At 44.0% G+C, this 22,506-nt stretch overlaps 1 protein-coding gene across 1 annotated transcript; it reads right to left on the bottom strand.

The window, feature by feature from the left end:
- Window positions 1-5,990: 5,990 nt before the first annotated feature.
- LOC130926579 (fibulin-7-like) lies at window positions 5,991-22,480 on the bottom strand. The gene is made up of 8 exons (XM_057851551.1): window positions 22,320-22,480; window positions 18,130-18,289; window positions 17,879-18,049; window positions 17,499-17,624; window positions 11,144-11,323; window positions 10,926-11,063; window positions 8,810-8,945; window positions 5,991-7,250 (listed from the first exon to the last, which is right to left on the bottom strand). The coding sequence occupies exons 1-8, from the start codon at window positions 22,386-22,388 to the stop codon at window positions 6,887-6,889; spliced, it is 1,344 nt and encodes a 447-aa protein (XP_057707534.1). The 5' UTR covers window positions 22,389-22,480; the 3' UTR covers window positions 5,991-6,886.
- Window positions 22,481-22,506: the final 26 nt, after the last annotated feature.

The raw sequence follows: 22,506 nt of genomic DNA, 5'->3' as shown, positions 1-22,506 counted from the left end.
ATCACCACCTGGTGGTGTGTTGGCTCCGATGGCGGGGGAAGTTGCTGGCCAGACCCGGCAGGCTCAAACGCATTGTGAGGGTCTGCTGGGAACGTCTGGCGGAATCCCCTGTCAGAAAGAGTTTCAACACCCACCTCCGGCAGAACTTCTCCCTTGTCCTGGGGGAGGTGGGGGACATTGAGTCCGAGTGGGCCATGTTCCGCACCTCCATTGTTGAGGCGGCCGATCAGAGCTGTGGCCGTAAGGTGGTTGGTGCCTGTCGTGGCGGCAATCCCCGAACCCGCTGGTGGACACCAGTGGTAAGGGATGCCGTCAAGATTAAGAAGGAGGCCTATCGGGCCTTTTTGGCCTGTGGGACTCCGGAGGCAGCTGACAGGTACCGGCTGGCCAAGCGGACTGCGGCTTCGGCGGTCGCTGAGGCAAAAACTCGGACATGGGAGGAGTTCGGCGAGGCCATGGAAAACGACTTCCGGACGGCTTCGAGGAAATTCTGGTCCACCATCTGGCGTCTGAGGAGAGGAAAGCAGTGCTCCATTAACACTGTGTATAGTGAAGATGGTGTACTGCTGACCTCGACTCGGGACGTCTTGAGTCGGTGGGGAGAATACTTCGAAGCCCTCCTCAATTCCACCGACACGCCTTCCTTTGAGGAAGCAGGGTCTGGGGACTCTGAGGTGGGTTCTTCGATCTCTGGGGTTGAAGTCACTGAGGCGGTTGGTAAGCTCCTCGGTGGCAAGGCCCCAGGGGTAGATGAGATCCGCCTGGAGTTCCTAAAGGCTCTGGATGTTGTAGGGCTGTCATGGCTGACACGCCTCTACAACATCGTGTGGACATCGGGGACAGTGCCTCTGGATTGGCAGACCGGGGTGGTGTTCCCTCTTTTCAAAAAGGGGGACCGGAGGGTGTGTTCCAATTATAGAGGGATCACACTCCTCAGCCTCCCCGGTAAAGTCTATTCAGGGGTGCTGGAGAGGAGGGTCCGTCGGGAAGTCGAATCTGGGATTCAGGAGGAGCAGTGTGGTTTTCGTCCCGGCCGTGGAACAGTGGACCAGCTCTACACCCTCGGCAGGGTCCTTGAGGGTGCATGGGAGTTCGCCCAACCAGTCTACATGTGTTTTGTGGATTTGGAGAAGGCGTTCGACCGTGTGCCTAGGGGAGTCCTGTGGAGGGTGCTCCGGGAGTACGGGGTACCGAGCCCCTTGGTAAGGGCTGTTCGGTCCCTGTACGACCGGTGTCAGAGTCTGGTCCGCATTGCCGGCAGTAAGTCGAATTCGTTCCCAGTGAGGATTGGACTCCGCCAAGGCTGCCCTTTGTCACCGATTCTGTTCATAATTTTTATGGACAGGATTTCTAGGCGCAGCCAAAGCGTTGAGGGTGTCCGGTTTGGTGGCCTCAGCATTTCATCTCTGCTTTTTGCAGATGATGTGGTGCTGTTGGCTTCATCAAGGCCTTGACCTCCAACTCTCATTGGGGCGGTTCGCAGCCGAGTGTGAAGTGGCTGGGATGAAGATCAGCACCTCCAAATCCGAGACCATGGTCCTCAGCCGGAAAAGGGTGGCATGCCCTCTCCGGGTCGGGGAGGAGATCCTGCCCCAAGTGGAGGAGTTCAAGTATCTTGGGGTCTTGTTCACGAGTGAGGGTAGGAGGGAGCGGGAGATTGACAGGCGGATCGGTGCAGCGTCTGCAGCGATGCGGACTCTGCACCGGTCCGTTGTGGTGAAGAAGGAGCTGAGCCAAAAGGCGAAGCTCTCGATTTACCGGTCGATCTATGTTCCTACCCTCACCTATGGTCACGAGCTGTGGGTCGTGACCGAAAGAACAAGATCCCGGATACAAGCGGCCGAAATGGGTTTCCTCCGCAGGGTGTCCGGGCTCTCCCTTAGAGATAGGGTGAGAAGCTCGGTCACCCGGGAGGGGCTTGGTGTCGAGCCGCTACTCCTCCGCGTTGAGAGGAGCCAGTTGAGGTGGCTCGGGCATCTGGTTCGAATGCCTCCTGGACGCCTCCCAGGAGAGGTGTTCCGGGCATTTCCCACCGGCGGGAGGCCCCGGGGTCGACCCAGGACACGCTGGAGAGACTATGTCGCTCGGCTGGCCTGGGAACGCCTTGGAATCCCGCCGGAGGAGCTGGCTGAAGTGGCTGCGGAGAGGGAAGTCTGGGCTTCCCTGCTAAAGCTGCTGCCCCCGCGACCCGACCCCGGAATAAGCGGAAGATAATGGATGGATGGATGGACATATTTTGAATGAATAAATATATTTATGAATGAATAAAATGCTAGTTAAAAAATTAATAACACTGAAATGAAGGGTGGCCAGTGATACACTCTTGTTCAGGCAAAATGGAGTGGACGTTTCGCACCGCCAAGGATAGAAAATGACAGTGGCGCGGGAAGTTGGGTGCTGAGGGTGCTGCAGCACCCCCTGGTGTGGGTAGGGAAAAGGTGTTTAGGTAGATTTTTTTTGTTTTTTTTTAGTTTAAAAATAAATAAACAAAGAAATAAATAAACATATTAAAACAATAGAGTTTATAACTTTGGGGATTAAGTATATATATATGTTGAAAAATTTTATTTTTATTTTTTTTTAAATAACATGGTCACCACCTGACACCTTGCTTGCTACCGGGTCACGTTGAATAAGGCGCTATTGGAAAACTGTTGAGAGAAGAGCCCTTAACACGGCGCAAAAACAAATTAGTGTTTTTGTTTTTTTTTTCTTTACAAAAATTCAACTCGTTGATGAAAATGAAAATGATTATGATGATAGTTCTATCTACCTTGGTGTCTTCAAACAGGTAAGACATGCTAGCCTTGTAGCCATATTATTGTTTGTCGTTGCTTTTGAGCTGCCGCTGTGCAGAGCGCTGTTGGATATTCGTGTGCAGTTTATTTAAGTGTTGTGAAAATTGGGTGTTAAACTGAGGCTTATTGGACTTTTTAGTTTTCAAATGTGTTCCATTGTTCACTGTTCCGTCTAGCTGCACTATTTGCGTTCTGATACACGGGGGCTTTTATTACCAATACAAAAACTCCACACCATACTGTAGGTGAAACAGAGCACTCTCTATGTAGTAGTTTAGTGCTAGTAGTACATAAACTATCCAGCATGCGTGTGTACTGCCATTGTGCACGCTGTGTATGGAGAAAACGCGCGAGCATGACAAATTTTGCCAGAAACAGCTGCTTTTGGATTGGAAACACTAAAAAAGATCCTCAGCACCCCCTGCTGTGAGTGACTTCCAGTGCCCCTGGAAAATGAGTCAAACGAGTGCCCTGCAAAAGATTAAAGAATCAGAGATGGTGTACTGGGCTGTCACATCAGCCATCGTTGCTTGCAAGGAATCGGTTCACAATACAGTGCAGCCATTATTTTATTTTATTTTTTAAAAAAGGACACAGCAGACCGGTGTATGATCTATTCATGGAGGCTATTATCTTGTTAAGAAGCCGTAAATAGAAATTTTAAAATAATTGACAAGGTTTTTAATAGTGTTTTTGTGAATGTCTGAAAGACAGACACCAGGCCAATCACTCGAGTGGGGAAGGAGAGTAAGGGAACTCGTTCCAATTTAAATAAATAGTTTAATTTGGTCTGTTTCTCCCAGGTGGTAAAGGTGAAGGTGGTTATCATCATGACTAGTAGGGATGTCCCGATCGCATATTTTTGGACCCGGGTCCGAGTCACCTGATTTTCTGCCGGTACAGAGTCCCGATCCGATACTGGGAAATAAGTACAGTACTTCCTCTTCCGCTTTTTCCGGGAGTGTTGCGGAGTATAAAACGTATATATTTTTGTATCTTTTGGCAATGCCATTGTATTTCTGGATTATTTTGTTACTTTTTAGCCCTTAAAAACTAAGAAAAATATCTAAATTAGGTCTGAACAATATTGGAGAAAATTAACATTGCGATATATATTGTCAAGGTTCCGCGTTTACTTTTTGCATTGGTTGCACTAGTGCGCCTAACTTTTTTCTTTAAGGTGCACCAGCACAAAAAACAGGCGCGTTCCCATTTTTCATAGTATCACCTTTAACGCTATACTTTAATCGCTCTCCATAACATTCATATAAGTGAGTCCACTCAAATTCACTCACGCTGACGCTCACGCTGCCGAGAACAGCTTCTTGACAACGAAGACTGATGAAATGATGATTAAGACATTTGTGCCTTTGATCGTAGAGCTACAGAGCCTTTACTCGCCAGATCAAAGCTACAAATCTGTCAATCATCGTTAACTTTAAGCTAGTGCTGTCAAATTTATCGCGATAACGGGCGGTAATTAATTATTTTTATTAAGCACGTTAAAATATTTGATGCATTTAACACATGCACGGAATGACCCGCTCATGCATTGCACAAAAAAAAAAAAAAAAATTCTATCTCTAAAAAAAAATAATGTTCCACAAAAAGAAAAGCGCTCAATGCAAAGAGAACTGGCATTCCCAATCAAAATAGCTATGCAAAATACACATAAAACTTACTCAGACTTTGGTCAAACTCTATTCAAACATTTAATTTAGCTCAACAAATACACTGGATGTCAATATTTAGTCGCAATATACAAACTATCAGAGGTCTCGTACGTTGTGAAGCCAGCACTCAAATGACGTGGATGGACCAGTAAAGAGGGAACTACGGTGTCAGTTGAGAGACAAAACACACTCATTGGCTTGATTTCTAGGTAATTTAATACTCGCCATTGACACCTTGTGGTGTATTTCAATCACTACTTTACGTAGTTAAAGACACTGTGGAAGAACGGCAGGGAGCCCGTGTGACGTCACCACTCGGTGACGTCAACAATGGTGAGCTACTTGTTTATTTTTTGATTGAAAATTTTATAAATTTTATTAAAATGAAAACAGTAAGAGGGGTTCTAATATAAAATTACTATAACTTGTACTAACATTTCTCTTTTAAGAACTACAAGTCTTTCTATCCATGGATCCATTTAACAGAAAGAATGTTAATAATGTTAATGCCATCTTGTGGATTTATTGTTATAATAAACAAATACAGTACTTATGTACAGTATGTTGAATGTATATATCCGCCTTGTGTCATATCTTTGCATTCCAACAATAATTTACAGAAAAATATGGCATATTTTAGAGATGGTTTGAATTGCAATTATTTACGATTAATTAATTTTTAAGCTGTGATTAACTCGATTAAAAATTTTAATCGATTGACACCCCTACTTTACTTTAAGTACTAAACGCCAGCTGCACTGGTGACCAAGAAAAGCAGCAAGAGGGAGCGTGAGAGGCTGTAAGCGCATGAGGCAGAAAAACATAAATGTATTTTCTACATTAAAAACCTGATCATTTTCACCCAATTCTGATCCTCTGAAAAATGACGCAATCGGCCCGATGTCCGATGACTTGATTGGATTGGGACATCCGAATAACTAATCTTCTATAAGGGTTAGCCATCACTCTCTGTGTTTTCACATCTTTTTTAAAGATGACTTCGTGCGCCAATGTGTTGTCGTGACTCGGCGTTAGTCACAGCGCGGGGCACCATCAGCACTTGAACACATCCTGTTTGATGGCAACATTCCCTCACTAACTACAGCTACATATTTGTGCTGGGCAGGTCTTGATTGGAATATTACGCAACATTTACGAAGCATTTATGAGATACGTAAAGCAGATGTTTCAGACACACACACATGCCCTGTTTTGCATGAGCGAGACCCTGCAGGTTATTTTGGTGAATTTTAGCAGTCAGGTTATTCATGCACTGTTCGAGTATAGTGGCTCTTTGAGGAGTCTGTATTTGGTTCAGTGTTTGTAGAACAGCCCAGCTCTGTGGGCCCTTTCGACACAGAAAGTGTTGCAACAGCTCGCACGCACTTCTCAATTCCACGAAGGCCATATATACAAAGGACCTTCAGGAACAGTATACGTTCTTTTGCCACATAGAAAAACAACTCAAAATTTGTTCACACAATTTAATGCATTTTTTGCATTTGTCTATTTTATTTAATGAGCAAGTCGAAAAATGTTCACATTTTATTACATAAAAGAGAATTTGCCCCATTTGTGATATCACATATGCAGCAACATACCTGACAATGCTAAGGACAAGCACTTTCTTCAGTTAACACTTCATGTCAAGGCACCCATTTTACATCAGGAAAAACTCATGTCACAACAACAAACAAAAATGTCCCCAAAATTATACAGTGAATAATGATAATCTCATCTCAATACACTCACAAAATTAACTGACATACTGTATTCGGAAATCTAAATCTGTTTAAGTGCATATAAAGTTTTGTATGAATAGCACCTGCATTTATATAGGCTTAATGTACATTTTACTGTAACATTAAATTGATCAGTTTGAAGTTTATTTTCTCTTCAAGATGTGTCCGTTGACAGATTTTTTTTGCATATTAATTTTCATGTATGGCTGTTTTAACAAACATTAAAACGATTTTTTTTTTCAAAGTGACTGAGTGAATGATCATGTTTCAGTGTCATTGATGGCAATAGACATCAAACCCATTTGAATTGGTAAGGCTGGCAGGTGTTGCCATCAATGGTAGCCATTGAGTTAGTTCTCATGGACTTGACATCAATACACACAATGAATAAATTTGTTGCATATGCATATATTATACATACATTGAATATAATATGTCAATGCATGAATGTTTCGCTGAATCCATTAAAAGATTGCAATACATTAGTATTTCTGTAACAATGTGCTATTGTTTTGTGATAAAGCCATCGATTACATGCAGCAGTGCAAGAACAGCTATAGTGATAACTACATTAAATGCAGTTTTCTGTTTAATGTTTTTCTTAAACCCATGAAGGCTACTATTTATGAACTTTGCCTCCTTGGTGCCAAGTATGTAACTTCCCGTTTTTGTTTCAGAACTCATACGGGGAAACAAACATGGTGACTTTGGTGATGTACCTGCCAAGCTGGACTCGTCTCTCCAGCTCACTCATTTCTACTTCAGCTTCCAGAGTGGCAGGGCCCTGCACTGGGCTGCTAAGCATCAGCTGACCTGTCAGACGATCTGAACGCTGGACTGTGAAGTGGCGTCGAGCTTGCCTTCCACCTAGCAGAGAGAAGCGAAGCGCGTCGCCTATTGGGCGCAACGCCGAAACCCGGAACATGACACGGGGAGCTGACAGGTTGGATACGACTGCCAGGTAGTGGTAAGAGAATGAATTTGGAGCCTGAGAACACAGCTTGTTATCCACGGGACAGGGATTACGCTCACAGCGCCTTGAAAGAAAGGATAACAAGAGTTAGTGACATAACAAAGCTGAAATTCTTTCGAAACAATGCAAGAGCTGTATTTATTTGTTTCTCAGAGAGGTAGTTTACATGTTATTGTAGTTTTAGTTGACACTCTCAGTCATAAGTGCAAACTTTAAGGATTAAAAAAACAGTTCTTGTATTGTATCACCAAGAATTGTAAAGTTGTATCCTCAAAGTGTGGTCCGAATGTTAGGTAGTACCAGTATAGTACCAGTGGTACGTAGGCTGCCTATAGGGTTACACAAAAGACTGACTGATTTAAATTATCTTTTTTTTTTTTTATTTTTTTTTTTAATTCCGCTACAACAGATATGTCCAAAGTCCGGCCCGGGGGCCAAATGCGGCCCGTGGTCAAATTTCATCCGGCCCCCAGCCTCTTGTCATAAAATAAATAAACTCTGGCCTGCACACAGATTTAATGAATTGATCGGCTGTACTTCTACCAGCATATGAAGAAGCTTACACACTAAATTTACCCACTAAAAGACAGCAGCACTCTAAGCAACGCAACCCCGTGTGACCCTTTACTTTACATTTTCTAAAATGGCGACAATCAACAAAAAAAAAAAAGAAAGTTGACTGCGACGCTTCAAAGAAAGGTGGAAATTGGACTATTTCTTCAGTAGCATACGCAACAACTATGTCTGCCTCAGTTGCAGAGACGGTCGCTGTTTTTCAAGGGTTCAATGTGAGGCGATATTACCAAACAAGGCATGTTGACATGTACGACAAGATTACAGGGAAGATACGCAGCGAGAAATTGAAGCAACTTAAAGCTAGTTTAATTTCACAGCAGCAGTATTTCGCCAGAGCCCGAGAGTCAAAAGAGAACGCCAAAGAGGCTAGTTGCGAGATTGTTGAAATTATTAATTAAAAAAAAATAATAATAAAGCAAATGTGACACACAGAATGGCTTGCTAAAATTTGCCCAAATACATTGTTGTCAGCCAAGATCGGCCCCCCACATTTTTACCGCACCAAATCTGGCCCCCTTTGCAAAAAGTTTGGACACCCCTGCGCTACAGTGAATAATCAAGCACAGTGCACTTGTGTTCAACTTTAACATAAAAGTTTGACATTTAATGTTTAATGTTTCTTTTTTAATATTTAAGAAGATCTTCTAAGTGTAATACCATTTACCCAGTGCTGAACTCATTCATTGCCAGTCTATGTATATGTATAGTATTTGCAGAGTATGTGTCGTGGAAGTTAGTAAGCTTTAAATTAAAAAAACCTGTGAGGCCAATCCATAAAAAATACTAAAACCTCTGTCTATTTTTATCCTGAACATTTTGGCCTACTACAAGAAAATAGAGTGCTTTAACCATTTAGGGCACTAAATGTCCCAATTCATTTTGACAAGGAGAGCTAGCAGCGATCATTTGCTTGTAGGCTCTCCCAGTCAAAATGAATTGGACGTCTGGTGCTGTCAATAGCATCCAATGAATTAACATTGGCCCTGATGGACCCAAGTAATTGTTGTTGTAAATGTTTTGGACAGTGAGTGAGCCCGTCAGTCTTACATTGGTGATGTTTTGACGTACGAAGCGTGAGGGTTTTTTGGACAGTCGACACGAACACACTGGAAACCGCCGTATGTGTTGATGCACGTCTGATCCCTAGTGCAGTTGTTTTGTCTGCTGGCGCACTCATCGATGTCTGCAAGGAGGCAGAAGCAATACAGTAGGCACAAATGTATCGTCAATCACTTCTTGCGCGAGGAATCAATTTAGATGAATAAACAAATGGAAGAGGTGAGCTGTGAAACACACTCAGGAGAAGAGGCTGTTACCCTTTTGACCCTTTCACCTTGATGTTACATGTACTTGTGGGTGGCAAAAGGTCAGTTGCCACCACTAGTAAGCGAACCGTTAATTGTGCTAAATAAATGACAGCACACACAACCTGATGCTTCGTTTCAATACAATATCTTTACCTTTCTTAACGTCTGTAGTCACATGTTTTTGATGGATTAATTGACTTTTTCCTTAAATACTCATTGACTGCCAGTGATGGTGATCAACGTCCAACTCAATGGACATGGGTCATGTTAACATTTGGCGATCATTTGCTGCTAGCCGCTCCCAGTTCACATGGATTGGACGTCTATTGCCGTCAACGGCAGTGAATGAGTTATAGAAATTGATAAAACCTGATGACAGCGTAAGCCTGAATGCATCACACATCAGTTCAGCAGTGCGGAATAACCTATCGTTAAAGGGAAAGACATTACCTTTGTGGAAAGAATCTGGTTTCATCAATTGGACAAAAAGAGGGTAAACATATAAATTAAAGGCCATTAATTCCAGAAAGTGGTTGCCCAATGGGGCGGCAGATTATTCCAGCCAATCAAATGCATGTATCCCAAATTGTTCGGCCTTCCTCATTATGTCATCGATACCTATTGTGACATTGTCCCACATGTTCTCGAGTGTATCAGCGTATATGTGTGTTGGTATGACTGAGGTCACAAAAGGGCTGCGCTCGTAAGCAGTTTCATTTTGGGGTATTCAAAACATAAGAGTATTCCATTTTACGAGGTTTAAAAAATACACGATTTGCATACTTTGAGCAACCGTCTTTCACGTGAAGCTCATTTCTGATAGCTGTTGTCTGTCACTTTAAGAAATGTCTAGGTTCCTATTAAAAACAAAAGTTGTGTGCATACGCATTAGACATGTGCAGATTACCGGTTTCAAGGTATACTGTAGTATGAAAACGTCAAGGTTTCAAAACCGCAGAAAATTTCCGTCATACCGTCCCTAAGGTTCTAGCTATAGCTTATTTTCCAAAAATGCATGGAGAAATACCCCGCTGGCATCTGTAAGGCTCAACCCTCCCCCACCGGTTGTTGCTCAGTGTCAGTGAGTCAGCTGTGCTACACGATGGCTGGAGGAGAAGGAAACGAAATCGCTGGTATGGGAATATTTCGGCTACAGAAAAGTTACAGACGGCCGCGACTTAGAGGAGGAGGGCCAACCGACATGAAACATGTTTGCGGAGGGTGGCTGCCGAGGAGGCAATACCTCCAATATGATTTCGTATTTATACAAAATTAAAGGTCAGTAAACACTGTCATGAAAGTTTCCCACCAGGTACAAGAGTTAACTTCAGCGTATTTAATGTGTCTAGCGGTGGTAAAACGTGTTTTTTTTTCTCTCTGGCAACTGTCTGTGTTTAAAAGAGAGTGTGTGTATCATGTAAACATGATACGAGTCGTACACACAAACTTTTTATGGAAAATTACCAGTATTTTTGTTCTAATGGTAATAATGTTGAGCTGTGGCTGTAGGTTTAGGCTCACCTAAAGGACTGCATTTAAAAAAAAAAAAAAAAGTTATTTACAATATTTCAGTATTTTTTATTTTAAAATTTATTTTAACATAACATTATACTTATGTTCCAATTTGCTGATATGTTTTTAAAAACTAAAATCCTTTTCAATGGAAAAAGTTTTTTTTTTTTTTTTTTTTCCAAGTCAAAGTAATACATTTAGAGCTGTACTTGCAATACCGTGATACCGTGAAACTGTGATATTTTTGCTTAAGGTTATCATACCGTCAGAATCTCATACCGGCACATGCCTAATACGCACCATATGGAAATCCAACAAGGAGACATGTCATAACAGAGATGCACCTTTACAGCTGCGTCCATCGCGGGTCACATTATATCCAGCAGGACAAGTGCAGCGGTAACCTCCAGCGGTGTTCACGCACGTGTGTAAACAGAGTTTCCCAGCCTGTCCGTTATGAAACAGCTCACATTCATCTATGTCTGTAATGCACAACGCATTCATTCAATGTGAAAACACATTGCTTGAGGGTTTTAGCTTTGACATCACTAATTAGTCATACCAGTGCAAGTAGTGCTATCTCTGCCGGAGATGGTATATCCTGGCTCGCAAGTGCAGTGGGTGGTCCCCTGCACGGTGCTGCAGCGTGATGGGCGCACAAAGGAGCCAGCTGTGTCAGCTGCTAGTGTAGCAGCCGAGGCTGGGGATGTGGCAGCGGAGGTGTTGGTAAAGGTGGCAAAGACTGAGGAGGAAGTCAGAAAAGGTCATTGGAAATCGGCGTTAGATTTAACACACTAGCTGATTACACCTTGAAATTGATGGAAAAGGGGGTGGGGGGGCAATATAAACTGGGCTATATCAAGTCTCTTTGTATTCCACAGCTGTGTCTTGGGAGAAGACAGTCACTCACCCGGAAACTGCCTAGGACTTCAGGCTTAAATTCAATAAATCCTACGTTGTGGGTTGTAGTATTGGCTTGTATTGGCAAACCTAACCACTGAGCAGAGTAATCTCCTTTAGTGGACCAGGAAATGCCTGGCTTAAAAGGTGCTGTCTCTGGATTTACATAAATCTGTGGTGAACCTCACGCTTCTTTAAGGTACAACTGCACAATGTAACAAAATCCAACACAAGAGCTGTAAAAACAATATGGATATAAAATGTATACACCCCAGCTTTGTCAACTTTTGGTGATATGAAGTAATGAGAACAAGCTATGTATATTAAAAAGAAAGAAAGAAACAAAAATTCTCGCATTAAAATGAGTTTAAAATAACCTGTGCAACATAATTACAGGATAAATGGAAAGGACTCATAGTGCTGTTTTCTGAACCTTTACATTGTCCAAAGTGCTTCTAATATGGAAAATGATGTAAAACAACCATGTTTCTTTACAAACAGCAATGTTTAGAAACGTAATTGCAACCAATATCGGATGAGTGTAAATCACCAATTTCATGACGACACAATACTGTATTTGGGCAATAGGATTTATCAGTTTTGTTTTGTACTGATAATTTAAATAAAAGAATAAAGAATCACGCAACAGTGCTCCGATCCATACTGTGTAGGAATGGGAATTGATAGGATTTTTACGATTCCGATTCCATTATCGATATTGCTTAACGATTCGATTCTTTATCGATTCTCTTATCAATTCTAATTTGGGGAAAAAGAACAAACGTTTTGATTGGCATCGAGTTTGTTTAATCAGAACTCACAACCTTACAAACTCACAACGAAATCAAAAGAGGCCTAAAGCCTCAATGTTAACTGTGGCAATAAGTGGCAAATACACAAGAATGTGTAACATTTTACTGAAACATTTATCTAATAGAAATAAAAAATATTGGTATATATTGGCAGATAGGTTGTTGTTCTGCCTTTGGCAATATGTGTTAAAGCAGGGGTCCCCAAACTTTTTCCTGTGAGGGCCACATAACTTTTCCCTTCTCTGATGAGGGGCCGGGGTCAGTTTGTAACAGAAAAAGTGTGACGATTGCAGAAGTGCATAAATGTAAAAAAATTATTGTTTTTAAGAAAGCCACAATCAAATAACCCTTTCTGGATTCTTCACGGAATGAAAGTAAATAAAATAAAAATAATAATACAATATCCATCCATCCATCCATTATCTTCCGCTTAGTCCGGGTTCGGGTCGCGGGGGCAGCAGCTTTAGCAGGGAAGCCCAGACTTCCCTCTCCCCAGCCACTTCAGCCAGCTCCTCTGGCGGGATTCCAAGGCGTTCCCAGGCCAGCCGAGCGACATAGTCTCTCCAGCGTGTCCTGGGTCGACCCCGGGGCCTCCTGCCGGTGGGACATGCCCGGAACACCTCTCCAGGGAGGCGTCTAGGAGGCATCCGAACCAAATGCCCGAGCCACCTCAACTGGCTCCTCTCAACGCGGAGGAGTAGCGGCTCGACACCAAGCCCCTCCCGGATGACCGAGCTTCTCACCCTATCTCTAAGGGAGAGCCCGGACACCCTGCAGAGGAAACTCATTTCGGCCGCTTGTATCCGGGATCTTGTTCTTTCGGTCACGACCCACAGCTCGTGACCATAGGTGAGGGTAGGAACGTAGATCGACCGGTAAATCGAGAGCTTCGCCTTTTGGCTCAGCTCCTTCTTCACCACAACGGACCGGTGCAGAGTCCGCATCGCTGCAGACGCTGCACCGATCCGCCTGTCAATCTCCCGCTCCCTCCTACCCTCACTCGTGAACAAGACCCCAAGATACTTGAACTCCTCCACTTGGGGCAGGATCTCCTCCCCGACCCGGAGAGGGCACTCCGCCCTTTTCCGGCTGAGGACCATGGTCTCGGATTTGGAGGTGCTGATCTTCATCCCAACCGCTTCACACTCGGCCGCGAACCGCCCCAGTGAGAGTTGGAGGTCACGGCTTGATGAAGCCAACAGCACCACATCATCTGCAAAAAGCAGAGATGCAATGCTGAGGCCACCAAACCGGACACCCTCAACGCTTCGGCTGCGCCTAGAAATTCTGTCCATAAAAATTATGAACAGAATCGGTGACAAAGGGCAGCCTTGGCGGAGTCCAATCCTCACTGGGAACGAATTCGACTTACTGCTGGCAATGCGGACCAGACTCTGACACCGGTCGTACAGGGACCGAACAGCCCTTACCAGGGGGCTCGGTACCCCGTACCCCCGGAGCACCCTCCACAGGACTCCCCTAGGCACACGGTCGAACGCCTTCTCCAAATCCACAAAACACATGTGGACTGGTTGGGCGAACTCCCATGCACCCTCGAGGACCCTGCCGAGGGTGTAGAGCTGGTCCACTGTTCCACGGCCGGGACGAAAACCACACTGCTCCTCCTGAATCCGAGATTCGACTTCCCGACGGACCCTCCTCTCCAGCACCCCTGAATAGCCTTTACCGGGGAGGCTGAGGAGTGTGATCCCTCTATAATTGGAACACACCCTCCGGTCCCCCTTTTTAAAAAGGGGGACCACCACCCCGGTCTGCCAATCCAGAGGCACTGTCCCCGATGTCCACGCAATGTTGTAGAGGCGTGTCAGCCATGACAGCCCCACAACATCCAGAGCCTTTAGGAACTCCGGGCGGATCTCATCTACCCCTGGGGCCTTGCCACCGAGGAGCTTACCAACCGCCTCAGTGACTTCAACCCCAGAGATCGAAGAGCCCACCTCAGAGTCCCCAGACTCTGCTCCCTCAAAGGAAGGCGTCTCGGTGGAATTGAGGAGGGCTTCGAAGTATTCTCCCCACCTACTCACGACGTCCCGAGTCGAGGTCAGCAGTACACCATCTTCACTATACACAGTGTTAATGGTGCACTGCTTTCCTCTCCTCAGACGCCGGATAGTGGACCAGAATTTGCTCGAAGCTGTCCGGAAGTCGTTTTCCATGGCCTCGCCGAACTCCTCCCATGTCCGAGTTTTTGCCTCGGCGACCGCCGAAGCCGCAGTCCGCTTGGCCAGCCGGTACCTGTCACTGCCTCCGGAGTCCCACAGGCCAAAAAGGCCTGATAGGCCTCCTTCTTCAGCTTGACGGCATCCCTTACCGCTGGTGTCCACCAGCGGGTTTGGGGATTGCCGCCACGACAGGCACCAACCACCTTACGGCCACAGCTCCGATCGGCCGCCTCAACAATGGAGGTGCGGAACATGGCCCACTCGGACTCAATGTCCCTCACCTCCCCCGGGACAAGGGAGAAGTTCTGCCGGAGGTGGGTGTTGAAACTCTTTCTGACAGGGGATTCTGCCAGACGTTCCCAGCAGACCCTCACAATACGTTTGGGCCTGCCAGGTCTGGCCAGCAACTTCCCCCACCATCGGAGCCAACACACCACCAGGTGGTGATCAGTTGACAGCTCCGCCCCTCTATTCACCCGAGTGTCCAAAACATGTGGCCGCAAGTCCGATGACACGATTACAAAGTCGATCATTGAACTGCGGCCTAGGGTGTCCTGGTGCCAAGTGCACATGTGGACACCCCTATGTTTGAACATGGTGTTCGTTATGGATAAACCGTGACGAGCACAGAAGTCCAATAACAGAACACCACTCGGGTTCTGATCGGGGGGGCCGTTCCTCCCAATCACGCCCCTCCAGGTCTCACTGTCATTGCCCACGTGAGTGTTGAAGTCCCCCAGTAGAACGAGGGAGTCCCCAGAGGGGGCGCTCTCCAGCACACCCTCCAAGGACTCCAAAAAGGGTGGGTATTCTGAGCTGCTGTTCGGTGCATAAGCGCAAACAACAGTCAGAACCCGTCCCCCCACCCGAAGGCGGAGGGAGGCTACCCTCTCGTCTACGGGGGTAAACCCCAACGTACAGGCACCAAGCCGGGGGGCAATAAGTATGCCCACACCTGCTCGGCGCCTCTCACCGTGGGCAACTCCAGAATGGAAGAGAGTCCAACCCCTCTCGAGAGGATTGGTACCAGAACCCAAGCTGTGTGTGGAGGAGAGTCCGACTATATCTAGTCGGAACTTCTCTGCCTCACCCACCAGCTCAGGCTCCTTCCCTGCCAGAGAGGTGACATTCCATGTCCCAAGAGTTAGCTTCTGCAGCTGGGGGTTGGACCGCCAAGGCCCCCGCCTTTGGCTGCCGCCCAACTCTCTACGCACCCGACCCCTTTGGCCCTTCCGACAGGTGGGGAGGCCATGGGAAGGGGAACCCATGTTGCCTTTTCGGGCTGTGCCCGGCCGGGCCCCATGGGGACAGGCCCGGCCACCAGACGCTTGCCTTCGAGCCCCACCTCCAGGCCTGGCTCCAGAGGGGGGCCCCGGTAACCCGCGTCCGGGCAAGGGAAACTGGAGTTTATTTCTTTTTCTCATCATAAGGGGTCAGTTTGAGCCATGCTTAGTCTGGCCCCTCACCTAGGACCTGTTTGCCATGGGTGACCCTGCCAGGGGCTTAAAGCCCCAGACAACATAGCTCCTAGGATCATTGGGACATGCAAACCCCTCCACCACGATAAGGTGATGACTCACGGAGGAGTAATAATATATATAATAATAATAATTAATAATAAAAACACTACTAATTAAATAGATTATAACCAAATAACCCTCTCTGAATTCTTCAAGGAAAAAGGCCAGGAAATAAATAACACGATTGAGGAAAAAAAAAAAATTCAAAATGGCCGGACCAAATGTGGAGGCGGGCCGTATTTGGGCCGCGGGCCGCAGTTTGGGCACCCGAAGAAATGCCGCATCCAAGCGAGTGAGCGAGCGAAGTGAGAGAGGGAAACACTTCTACGAGCCTACGTTCTTTGTTAATGTTAATATCTACAGAGGCAACGCCTGTATGTATCATCTTTTGTGTTGTTGTTGTTGAGGTTTCACTCGCGATCGGACACTTAAATCCAGTTGTGTAGTGGTTTGAACGATGTCCTAATGCTAGCGAACGAATGCTAACCATACTGTTATTCGCAGCTAATCATCGCTGATTTACATTGATGCAAACCTGTTTGTTATTGGGGACGAAATTGATTTGTTTCATTTCTATTCTTAGTTTCACTCTTCAAGTGATGGTTGAATAAAGTCAGCAAATTATACCAACGTCTTCTACATCGTCATTTGGGAGTTTAGCTAGCTGTATAGCCAGAACTGAGCTTTAGCCTCTCTGTGAGGACAGCGCAGTCGTATTCCCTCCCGATGCAGTTACCTCCACCTTGCAATGACTGCAAGTCGCTTTGTTGTAATTTTTCCTCGTGAAGTGAAGACACACTTTCGAGCGTTTGAACCTACGTGCTGTCATTGTTATGTTTATGGCTGCAATGCTCGTGCTTACCCGTCGTAACCTTTCATTTTCACACCCTTTCCTGGTGAAGTGTAGTCAAACTTTGGAGCGAGTGGTTCTTGGCGCCATGCTAGTTTGATGCGTCTGGACAACAAGACACGTCACGACGCAATACGCGTCTATAGGAATCGTTAAAGGGATCGTTAAGGCTTTTTCATTGTGATGTCGAGGCCTCGAAACGCTCGGAACCGGTTCCGAATTGGAATCGGATTTCGATTCCCATCCCTAATACTGTGTCTGCTAATGTGGAGCATATCTGCTGAAAATAGAGAAATGCCTTTAAGTGGGCATGTTCTGAAGTGAGTTGTGTGTAGTTTAATATGACAAAATTTTGCTTGCATGTTTGCCAGTTAGCACAGTCCTGTCAGTATGTACAACAAAGCCTTTTTGCAAGACATGTTTTGAGGCAACTGGAGCATGAGGTACAAACACTGCTCGTTTTTCGTTACATTGTGTTTGTTGAATTCCACTGCATTTTTTCTTTATCCTCACTCTCTCCCTTTTTTCCATTTTCATTTGTGATATTTTTTTGCCACGATAGCATTTTATTGCCAGTAAGGTACTAGGTACTTTCTGCAGGTATCCTACTGAAGTCAAAATATTGGTATTATGATGACAATATTATACATACATGTTGGCACAGGACTTTGGCAGGTTTCTCCAGCCCAGCCTTTGGGACAGAGGCAGGTAAACTGGTTAACGTCATCCAGACATGTTCCACCATTCAGGCAAGGGATGGATGCGCATTCGTTGACTTCTGAGTAAGAACAAAACAAAGCCAGAGGTTTGTTTAAAAAAAAAAAAAAAAAAAAAAAATCATGACATTCTATTTTAAAATTAATAATTAACTAGTATTTGTCCTTGAAGCCCTTTGGAATCTTTTTTGATGATTTAGGGCTATGGCTAAATTTGTCTTGACTCAACTTGACTTTGAAAAACACCCGAGACATGAAAAGCAAATATAATTTTTCACACACTTGATGGCATTTGGTAAATGTTGGTCGCTCTCACCTTTGCATATTGGCTGCTGGCCACTCCAGGTCAGACTTTCCTGACAAATTCTGCTTTCTGAACCCACAAGCTCATAGCCTGGCTCACATAAAAAATGAACCTCATGGCCCACACTATGTGATTTGCCGAGCTTCCTCCCATTGGGCGGCACATCCGGTTTTGGGCAGGTGCCTTGTAGTTAGATCAATCAGAACATGAAAATGATACATTTATTCACAAACAGTATTGTTTCAAGACAGTGTTTCTCTTACTATTGACGGTTTTTGTGGAGTGCTTCCCTGTGCTACTCTGCAGTAGGTTGATTTTCTTCTTTAGGTTGCGTACACTTTGCAAGTAAGAGGCTTCATGAGCCGAGAGAAGTTTCTGGATCTGCTTCAGGGATCCTTGAATTTCCAGTCTGCTTGGACAGTCCTGGAATTCAAATATCAGATCAGAGCAAATTTAGCCATCTATATATACAGTATGTCACATACATTGAGAAGCTGTGACAAAACTATATTTGTAAACACAGGGCTCCAGACTTCATTTTGTGACTAAAATTAGAGCCAGTACGAGCATTTTTTTCATCTACTTGCACATGCGCGACCAGTAAGCGTTTTATTTATCTATTTTTTAGTTGTTGCTGACAAACTCCTTCATGGTTAAATCCACTAGTTCACAGTAATGTAACAAGCTAGTTTGCCAGGGAAAATAAAACAGAAGAAAAAAAAGGTGGGGATGGGCACTGTGTGGAGCGGTTTATAATTGGGGTAGCGGGAAAAGTGACTACAGTTGTACTTCGACATACGAGGGGTTCGACACATGACCCTTCAACATCCGACGTATAATTTGACTTGCCATTTGTTTCCACATCCGACGGCATGCTCGAAATACGACTATTTATGACAGCACCGCAGTTTTTTTGTTGTCCTGCAAGACGGACGCACAGCGGATTTTCTTCTGAGAGAAATCAACATGGGCTTCACAAAGGTTAGTGCAGGTGGTGATAAAAGGAAAGATGTGACACTTACCATTGAAATGAAGATTGAAACGATAGAAAAATATGAGCGTGGTGTACGCGTCCGTGAACTGGCTCAAAAATATGGCCATAGAATGTGATTTCGACGGGCCTCCTCCGACCTCCGTTCACCAGTCTTTATAAGTTAAGACGACAATTGAGGTAACATCACCAAAGAAATCGTCAGCTTCGTCAGGTTTCTAATAATTTATTTCAAAACTTGTGCAACACAGCACGCCTACTGTCCACCGCACTTGATGCCAAAAACAACACAACATTAAAAGACAAAGTAAAATCCCTACCACGCCTATCTCACTGTCACGTCGGACACACGGTGTGCTCAGGTACAGCACGCAAAACACATCCGCCACATTAGAACCTTTGTTACGTTATTTCAGGAATTATTATATTATTCCGATTTTTATTTATAATTTATTTGTTTTGCTATGTGTAATTGCCATTTGTAATGGTACCAGCAGTATATATTAATGATTTAGTGTATGTTTTCGGGCTGTGGAACAAATTAATGGAATTATAATGTATTCTAATGGGAAAATCCTGCTCGACTTATGAACATTTCGACTTGCAAACAAGGTCCTGGAATGAATTCACTTTGTATGTAAAGGTACCACTGTACTTTCTTTCCAACAAACCCGCCAACACTGTTTCAAAGGAGTCCGACGGGGGGAATAAGTCCGACTCAGGGCTCAACACATGGGAAGCGATGGCGAAATGCAAAAGACATCGCCGTTGAGCTGAAAGCCAACACATGGGGTGCGGTGCGACTGCAGTGGCAAGCGACACGTGCCAACAACTTCCCATACTGCTACTTTTTTATTTACGTCCCAGAAATCATGCCGAAAGGTATCATAAAGTATGTGCTGGTCGCACACTGCTAAGAATGATACGCTCCTAATGTTGACAGTTGCTCCTAAAGTGTGCCATGTTGATGTCAATTTCCTGGTTGGCTGGTGATTTGTCGATCCGTTGCTGATTGGTTGTAGTGCCAGGTGACAGCGGCAGAAATTGAACAAAATTCCCATGTAAACCTCATTTCTAAGCAGTACACTGGTTGATGTCAAAACTGATAGAGAATGATTAATAGGGTTGTAGTTTTATGCATTTAGTATAAAAGTATCGGTTGAAAAGTGAAAAATAGAGAAAAGTTGTGCGCCCCTGAATCTTCTTTTTGCACCCCTAAAATTTATAGTTAGGGGTCACTGTGCTCCTCGTAAAAAAACACTATCAGTCTAACAAAGACAAATACAACAGGACATTGCTTGGATAAGACTCAAGAAAGTGGCAGTGAGTAGGTCTAACCAGAAGTACAGAGTCAATGTTAGGACTAAATCTTTCAAAAATACATTTGCAAATGTTAGACTACTGACTGTCAGTGGAGGACAGGCATGTGCTGTTTGATGTTGAAGTAAAACAAAGTTGGATCAAAGATGTTTGCCCAACTTAAGTATTTGCATGATGAAATGTCTCTCTTCACAAGCGTGTACTGTAAATCGGAGACTGAATGTTCCCTGTTGTCAGATGTGGTGTGGTTGGGTCCTAGTTGGACAGGAAAAACTTATGTAACTGTATGGTATCACAGAAAATAAGAGGACTCAGCAAAACTGATAAAACCTGAAAATTACATGTCCTTGCCATCGGCTATGCTAGGTCACTCATACTTACACTTGTAAGAGCTGGGGGGGTAAAAAAAGTAGATCTTAGGGCCTGTATGGAGGTATATTTGTATGTTAATTATTAAAAAAAAAAAAAAAAAGGTTGCTTCAATCAAAATATATATTTTCAATAAATTAAAAAAAATATATTAATATGATATATAATAATTATATATATATTTTTTTTAATTGAGACAACTTTTTTGATTGAAGTAATGTTTTGCGTTTGGGCCACATTTTATGCATCCAACCCGTCGTCTGCATGAGGCGCTCTATTTTTGGCTAGGGCTCAAACTGAGGGCTCGGGCCGGCCCGACGAGTGGTGGGAATGATTTTTACTTCTTCAAGCGTTTCAGAAATACGCCATTGGTGTAGCCACTTGTCACTCGAACATGTCTGACCAATAGCGAAGTGCAACATTTGTCTCAAAATGATTCAATCAACAACAACAACAAAAAGTTTTTTCAAAACCTTCTCCATTTAAAAAAAAGGGCATTCAAAATTTTATTTTTGCAAATGATTATTTTCTTTGATTGAAGAAACTTTTTTGGGGATTGAATGATTTAGACACAAATGTCCTACCCATAATATGGTCCCCACACAAAAAGACACACATTTCATAGGCAAAATATGGCCCAAATGCAAAAAAACATGACTTCAATCAAAAAAGTCGTTTCAATCAAAAAAAAAAAAAAAAAAAAAAAAAAAAAAAAAACTTCAGTTCAATCAAAAAAACAAAAAACAAAAAATTCTAATATATATTTTTTAATAGTCCCAAATTTATTTTTGCATTCAAACGCATTTTGTTTTGATTAAAATGACTCTTTTTTTTTTTTGGCCTGAAAATATATATTTTGATTGAACTTTTTTTGATTGAATATTAAAAGACACAAATCTACCTCCGAAGGCCAGATCAATGGAAGATTTGTGCTTGATTGTGCATGCAAACAGATATAATCGGCTGAGCTACTAACCAGATTGATAATAGGTTGAAGTGCTACTTAAATTGACTATAAAAGAGGGGAAAAAACAGACAATAATGTGCTGAAGTAGCAGTATGTTTGTAAAAAAAAAAAAATTCTGTTAATCCTATCTTTCATATATGCATTGCCCTATCAAATCATGCATGTTTTCAGGCAACCGAAAATGTGTTTTCCAGCAAGTTACGTAAGGAGAGTCAATATTTGTTGGAAACACATTTCTGATCTGGACAGCAACAAGGTTTGGAGAGGCTTCAGTCATTAGGGACTTGGCTGGTGTTTATAGTGTATTTGTCAAAGGCCTCTTTCTACCACATTTCACATGTACGGTTGACGTTAGCACAGCGTGTAGGAGGCATGCAGGTATGCAGTGCAAGGTTGCTGTACAGGCCCCTGTTCCCTGATCTTGGTCTCTTTTTCCTATGTACAAAAATATCGGCAAACTACTCTTATACTGTATACACACTGTACATTGATATAAACATGGCTGGAGTTTTTGAGTAAAACTAAAGAAACCAACATTGTCATTTCTGTCAGCTGCAATTAAACTAAGAGGCTTTGGTACTCAAGGCATATTAGACACTGACACCTATGTATATTCAGTGTATTTATAGACTAGTGCTAATTTCCTGCTACTAATGCGTAACCAAAGACTCATTCCAAGTTTTCTTCCGCTTGTTATGCCAGGCACAAGGCTTCCCAGTACAACTCGTTGAGCATGGATTATAATGGAATCTTAAACCCTATTAAATCCTCTACTTTTTTCTTCATTTTTTCCATAGAGCACTTACCTGTCCAGAGGTAGGATGCAGTGACAAGAAGCCAAGCAGAGAGACGAAGGTTGTGAGTGATACAAACATGTTTCGGCCAGAAACTCAGTCCAGCGTAGAGCCTGCGATGAAATCAGTGATGCCTGAGGAACTGTGAACTTGGAGTGGGCAGCTCAACACAGTGCACAAGGAGCCCAGGTGAGTGAGA

Source organism: Corythoichthys intestinalis, chromosome 1 (genome assembly GCF_030265065.1).
Source record: "Corythoichthys intestinalis isolate RoL2023-P3 chromosome 1, ASM3026506v1, whole genome shotgun sequence".
Taxonomy (NCBI): Eukaryota; Metazoa; Chordata; class Actinopteri; order Syngnathiformes; family Syngnathidae; genus Corythoichthys; species Corythoichthys intestinalis.
The sequence above is the reverse complement of the archived record's forward strand: the minus strand, read 5'-3'. Positions and strand labels throughout refer to the sequence as shown.